We start from the raw sequence: 7,143 nt of genomic DNA, 5'->3' as shown, positions 1-7,143 counted from the left end.
TTATAATATATTAAATACAGCTGTATGAAAATGTAAAACTGTGATAAATAGTTGTATAGAATTCAGGAATATGGATTATCAATCTCTCAGTGTCATGACAAACAGAAGACCTTGACTATGAACAGAACATGAAGTCAGAAAGTGACGCAGCTCGGATGTCAGTTTGAGTCACCTGCTGTGATCCTGGTACTGATGTTCTGAGTCTTAAAGTTTTCCAGCCTGAAGCGTTAGTACATTGAGTTTTGGAAGAAAAAAACGATCTATAAAATTCAGAGGAACATGAGTCAAAACAAAATACTCCYATGACTAAGCGGCCAAAGAACTCAGTTCAATCTAAAATGGCTTTTACTGAACTAGTAAGAGTTTGGACACATATAAATGAGGGTAACGACAGAAAGCAGCCAGAGCCTGCGAGGGATTTAAAGACACGTTGGGGTGGAAATTCATCCCAAATAAATATGAGTTAGAATTTATAGCTTAACCATTTAACGTGATGTAATCATTTGTGCCAAAGAAGTGCTCTATAAAAATATCCTCTGTATGGTTTTGATATATTCAAACATAATTATTCTAAATCATGTCTACAGGTGTGTGGCAGTTATTTTCCCCAAAGACATCCTCCCCCTTTTTTCCCCCCATGTTTTGCATGTTTGTTGTGTTTGGGATCATTTTTGGCTGTAATCCTTTAGGCAGCAGCCAAWGTTAGAGGTCATCTGTTCAGGGCAGTGGTTTGTGCAGAACTATTGTTTGCTGCTTTGTGTTGCAGTCAGCTGCAAGTCTCCCCTGTCTGTTCTGAATACAGCTGAGTCTGTGCAGGTACAGATGGGGAAAGGTCAACACAAAGAAGCTGGGTCAATCGTGCTGATGAGGCTTTCATTAGACGCTTGTAGTTATTGAGACTGGCATAAAAACAACTCCTTTACAAGAGGCACTCAGTCCTAAATTCAGGAAACTCTCAGGAGGAGGAGGAAACATCCTTTTGATTCCCTGCAGCAACTTAGTCAAAGGAAAGGAAGCATGTTTTTTTTTCATGTCAGGTTTTTGTCTTGAGTTTTCATTGCCTTTATAGGTTTTTCTCCAAGCTCCATGATATGTTTAAGAATAGGCCAACATACATCCAGCATAAATAACTTAAGTGACCTTGAACAGTTATTTTATACTTTAAAAGTAAATTTTGTTTTTATTGAGGTAATTTTTCAAGGTTTTCTATTTTATTTATTTATTGTACTTAATTTTACAATGTTTGTATGTTTAAATTTAAAAAATTATGTAAGCATTAGTTAATAATAAATTGGACCAATCTTTCTCATACCTACTGTTGTTGAATATTGTTTACTGTTTGACCTGATCAAGACTTTTTAAGATTCCACACTAAAAAAAYGTAATAAAGGTACGTGTGATTCGTTCAGATATCTTCAACACTCAAGGCTGCAATATCAATATATCAGAAGTGAAAACATTGTATCGAGACACCCCAAATATTGACAGTTTTTTCCAAAAAATGATTGTGATTGGGTGGCTGATTGGTGACCGGAAAGTCGCAAGTCTGATTTCTTACCTTTCCCATATGTTATGATGTCCTACTACCTAACTGCTTCCTGTTTGATTAAACAACAGCAATGATGGTACACAACACTGTCATCATGTAATTATTGTTTTTGTTTTTCATAATCAACCAGTCTTGATAAAACCTGCGTGCCTTTAGACTGCCTAAATCATGACCACATGTGATCTGTGGTCATGAACACAATAACTAAAAAGTTCAAAAGAAAGTTTTCCATGTAGATTGGCAATAAATCAAAGTCTCACGATGACCGTTTCAAAAAGGCAGGGGTTCATTCGTCACAAATATTGAATTTAATTGGTATTATTGATGAATAGGAACTCTGTGAGGCCAGGTAATTATAAGCATAACAAAGAAGTTCAATTTCAGCTCAAACCAATCAGTCTTTTCCTCTTTCAGCTGTCACCACGTCTCTTACTGGAATCCTAAACACGTCAAACAGATTGACTTCGTTAGCATTCATTAGAAAACGTACACAAACACACCTTGCATCAGTGTGGAAAATCTTCGTGCAGGATAGGATTTTATTCCTGTAGATTTTATTCCAGAACCTCCCAGCCTTCATAAAACCCATGTCTCTGACCAGATTGCTCATGCTAACAGCTCATTATGTACACTCAGCTAACAAGAGCATTTCCTCCTTGGGATAATGACCATTTTCCACTCATTACTTTTGTGATTTTTTTTTTTTCAGTTCTAGGCACAAAATCTGCTTTTAATGTTGGTCTCCTTGTAAACTCTCATTTGGGGTCATTTTCTTCCCCTAACCTTACTGTGAATCTCACTACCACTACCTTTAAAAGTCCTTCCTGCTGAAGTTTTAATATGGAGGAAAAAAAAGTTTTTTGTTTCTTGTCAGCACGGTGGTCTAAAAATAATAAAAGTTCCACAAGTGGGATGGGGATTGTCTCGTGTCCCTTTTGTGCTATTTTACTCAGCTTCCCTACCCAGTATAATCCTAATCATCTGTCTCCTCTCAAACCTCTATCCACCAAGGCTCGTCCTATTTCTTCAAAGGGAAGGAGTACTGGCGAGTGCCGGGAAGCGACATGGAGGTGGAGGCAGGCTACCCCCGCCTCATCGCGAAGGACTGGCTGCTCTGCACCGAGATGCAGTCGGACGCTCCAGACTCTGAGACCAAAAGCACGGAGACGAGAGTCAACGTGCACCCGGACCACGCCAAGAACGAATTTGAGGTGTGCTCCTGCACCTCTGACACCGCCTCGCCTTTAGGCTCCCACCTCTCCCCGCCTCCCACCTGGCTGCTGCCGCCCCTCTGGACGCTGTTGCTGACCCTCTGCTCCGAACTGCTATGATGCTGAAGCATGGGGACTAAGTTTTCATGTTGGGAGCAGGAGAAGTTAATGAAGGGCCACTTGATGCTCAGCCAAAACAAGCTGGAAGAGTTTGTTTATATGAATCCTTTTTTTTCCTCTAATGTTCATCTTTTTAAACTAATGCATTATTTATTTCACATCATTTATGATCATTTAAAGATCCTTTCAGGTTAGATTCAACAGATTTGTCTCATCCTGTCTATAAGGTGCACTTTTAGGGATCTGTACTCTGACAGCAATTATGCTAGAAATGTATTTTTTATTTTTAACAAACTTGAGTTTCACAGAACTGCAAGTTATATATTTTAAAAAGGCTAAGCTGCCTCGTCATTGCAAGTAGGGCTAACTTAATGAAACTGTTCAAACATTTTGTCTGCAAATATTTGGACAGGAACCGTCGTTGGCATTATAGCGGATCCCCTGAACATATTCAGTTGTATGAATATGTGCCTCTAAGTCAAACTCACAGCCTAAATTTAAGAGTATTCACATTTATTTATATAAATATATATACAGTATATTACAATTCCTTATGTATAAACTCTATTTGATTCTTTTAAATGCCAGTATAAATCTAAACATAAGTGGAATCAGATTACTCCTCTTTTATGGTGCGGTATGAGGGCAAATATTAAGACTATTGTGCAATCAGAGGTTGTTATATCCTTGTAGCAGGAGGCTATATCTATTTCTAAGCCAGCTGTTGATCTGATTAATGATAGGCCGGCACCAATAACTGAGCAGCAGGCCCTGGTAACTGAGAGGCCGGCACTGGCAAATGAGAAGGAGACTATTCATTTGTGTTAGCATCAGAGAGTCTAGCTACTAGCATGAATAAACTGGCGTTAGCATTAGAAAGGCAAGCAAGTAGGGGTCTCTGCTGACGAGTGGGCGTGTCACAAGGAAACGCGATTCTAAAGCGACACACCCGATTTGACAGACCGTTTTAATGGGACACCTTACTGGGCAAGCAAAAAAGGGGCGTCACCGTACAGCACCACCTGATTGGACAAGAACAAAAGGGYCGTTACTGTACGGCACCACTTTTTCTGGAGAACCCCTACTTGGGTCACATTTCTCCTGGTTAACCTTAGTGTTGGAGTCAGGGTCAGGCTGTAAAGAGATCAAGCAGGGTCTAAGGGTACCGTCATGTAGGCCTCGTAGCCCGCACGCCCACTCTTGTGACACGCCCACTTTGATTCCGCAGATAACCCCTTCTCGAGGCAAGCAACAAGCATGCCAAGGCTAGTGACCCACTGGATTGCCAACTCCCTCTGCTGTCCATTGGCATGGATAGGCTGGCATTAGCACTGGAGAGGCTAGTGACTAACATGCCTCACCTACTTTATTAGACACCAATTTTTTTGGAATAAAGAAAAACTAAAGCAGACAGCTTTAATTACCCCTAAATAAGCAGTTGTGTTTGCCCAAGGCTATTGATGAATTGCTGTTTTTTTTTTTGTTTTGTTTTGTTTTGTTTTTTTTCACGTTAGCCAAATTATAAGAAAAGCCAGAACTAACAAGTTGGGGCTTTTGCAGTTTTTTACAGGGTATTAGGCTTCTCTATATTGAATTAAAATTTATATCTTATACAAATATTTCTCATAATTCAGCTAAAGCGAAAAAAAAAAACAGCCATCGACCAATAGACAAGGGCAAAAGCAGCTGCTAATTCCAGTGCTAACAAAACGTGTCTGCTTCACAGTAATATTCTTTATGCTTAATAGCCTCCTGCTAAAAGGATGTAGCAACCACAGGTTGCACAATAGTCTTAATTTTGGCCCTCATACCACCCCATACTCTGTTACCACTAAAAAAGATTCTTGGTTTTCTTTGTCCTTATGCTTTACTGTGAAGCATCTTTATTTGCCTAAATGTTGTCAAAAAGTTTGTAGAATGGATTTATTTTAATGTTGATTTGTAAACTGTTTTTATTATACTAAACCTTACACTGTAAAAAATGAAATGTTGGATTTACTTAACCATGTTATGTTACCTGTTTCCACTTAACTGAGTTGAGTAAATTCAAAGTTAAAATACCAGTTTTTTAGCCAAAGAACATGAGTATGTTGCTTTGAATTTACTCAACCCAGTTAAGTGGAACCAGGTAACATAACATGGTTAAGTAAATCCAACATTTCATTTTTAGAGTGTACCTTGCTATTGTATTTGCTTTTCTCCTAAAACTCACAAAGCTGTCGATTTACATCTAACTAATTTGGTAGATATGATTTGTTTGCTACATCTTTTACTTCCTTCAGAAGTTTCATCGACCACTTTTGGGTTCACGTCAGGTACTTAGAAATAAAACTGTAGGAAAAGTCCTCACTTGTCCATGAAAAGGTTCATGATATGCTGTAAACTGGTTACAATCAGTCAACTTGAATGTGAATACTCTTAAATTGCTGTTAAACCCTCGTGTTAAAATGTCAGTGCTCAGGTATTACTTTATCAGCCCATACAGAGCGTCAGTCTGTCTTTTAAAACCTGTTACTTATTACATTACCTGTTCATTTAACATACTAAAAAGTCTTAAAACACTACTTTTTAAACAATTAAGGTCTCAAAATTTGGAAGTCAGGGGTAGCTTCAGAAATACAGCATTCTCCCAGTCCTCACCAGTCGTATGGTTCTGCTCAGCGTTAGGCTGGCTGCAGGAAACATCAGTTARGACCACGGTTGAAATTTGGGTCAACCGGTCCCAAAGGGAGAGACYGGATTTGGTATTGAGCCAAATATAGAGTGAAACCAGGGTGAAGAGTGACACCCTGAGTTATCATAGTGAGACAGCTGACTGACAGTGTGGCAGCTGTCTTCTCAGACGAGTGTAAAGCACCTTGGGATGTGTTGTAGATAGATGCTTAGGTTTACAGGTGAACGACCTCTGGGAATCTTGACAGGAAGACACATGAATGGCATGTCGACAGGTAGTATGAATGATTTTTAGACTCGCTAAGAGTGAGCTGTGAAAAAGTAACTCGGGGGTGCGRAAAATACGACAAATGAATGTTGGAAAGTTCAAATCCTGGGCTCCCGCTGTTGCTTAGCTCCAATGTTCTCGCTTTAAAGCCTTTAAATGAACTCCTAGTTCTTCATTTCTCACATAAAGCATTCCCAGCTGGTTTATCGTTTTTCTTTTTTTTTTTCTTTTTTTTGTTGTAATAAATATGAATACATCAGAAGTCCATGCTGCGTTGGTGAGCTGACATCTCATACTTCGATTCCAGCTCCCGGTGGCGACGTCCAACTCAGACCTCACACGGCAGCCAACAGATTTATTATTGTTGCTGATGTATTTACCTACAGTTTAAATATAGATACAGATATATTTGAGTCAAGATGTTCAATGGTTGTTGCAAACCAAGTGGACTGTGTATATTTCAAGCTGTGTTTTCTAATGTAAAATATTTTTGTAGAAAAAAAAATAAAGAATCTGAACAATCTTGCTGAATGATTCTGGTCACAGGACTGTGTGCTGAGGGKGATTGTTGTGAGTCCTCTCGTGTGGATGAGTGTGTCATTATTATGACCCCTGCACGCTAAGCGGGGATTATATTATTTTTTGTTTTTGTTTTGTTTTTCAAGATTTTTGGTCAACTGTAGCACAGAAATGGCTGCTGCACCAGCCAACGATTTTATAATGGACTCCATATTTGAGGAGGGGGCTCTAGACATACAAAGACATACAAAGTACGAAGCCATCGCATGAGGAACTGAGTCACATAGCTGGTGGTAGTGTAAGAAAAGTGTTCAGTAAATTGAAAGTCAGTATAAGTTTGCAGAAAATCGGTTGATTCTCTTCTAAAAAAAGCTTTATTCAAAAGCCTGACTCCATTAAGTCCCACAGTCAGACAGCAATAGATCTGTGWGTAAAAAGGCCTTGGGTTTTATCAGAACCAAAACAACAACCAAGCAGCGTCTATCCCAGGCCATTAAAGAGTAACTTACCCCAAAATTAACTTTTTTTAGCTGATAAACTGTCTAGAATGTGTCTAAAATGTTATATAGTACTGTTCCTGTGCTAATTGTGATGTTTTTGTGCGTATTTGTTCAAATCTGTAATATTTGGTCTAAAAACGTCTTTTTGCTGCTCATATGGGTAGAGCAGTGGTACTGCAGGCTAATTTGCATATTGGTTAACGGCTCTCCATGGTGACGTGTCTTCTCCACATGTCACGGTTTCGTCACAGCGGCTGTGTTCTGGTATAAAAGCCTCTCTCTAAGACACGCCCCTGCAGCAGT

The 7,143-nt window shown here is 39.2% G+C and overlaps 1 protein-coding gene across 2 annotated transcripts in view; it reads left to right on the top strand.

Annotated features, from left to right (window-relative positions):
- mmp17a (matrix metallopeptidase 17a) overlaps positions 1-3,081 on the top strand; it is a 145,887-nt gene extending 142,806 nt beyond the window's left edge. For both annotated transcript variants that reach the window (XM_014002421.1, XM_014002420.1), the window contains exon 10: positions 2,561-3,081. In XM_014002421.1, the coding sequence (XP_013857875.1) occupies positions 2,561-2,880 (320 nt within the window). In that variant the 3' untranslated portion in view covers positions 2,881-3,081. The remainder of the gene's footprint in view (positions 1-2,560) is intronic.
- Positions 3,082-7,143: the final 4,062 nt, after the last annotated feature.

Source organism: Austrofundulus limnaeus, unplaced genomic scaffold (assembly GCF_001266775.1).
Source record: "Austrofundulus limnaeus strain Quisiro unplaced genomic scaffold, Austrofundulus_limnaeus-1.0 Scaffold13, whole genome shotgun sequence".
In the NCBI taxonomy this organism is placed as follows: Eukaryota; Metazoa; Chordata; class Actinopteri; order Cyprinodontiformes; family Rivulidae; genus Austrofundulus; species Austrofundulus limnaeus.
The sequence above is the reverse complement of the archived record's forward strand: the minus strand, read 5'-3'. Positions and strand labels throughout refer to the sequence as shown.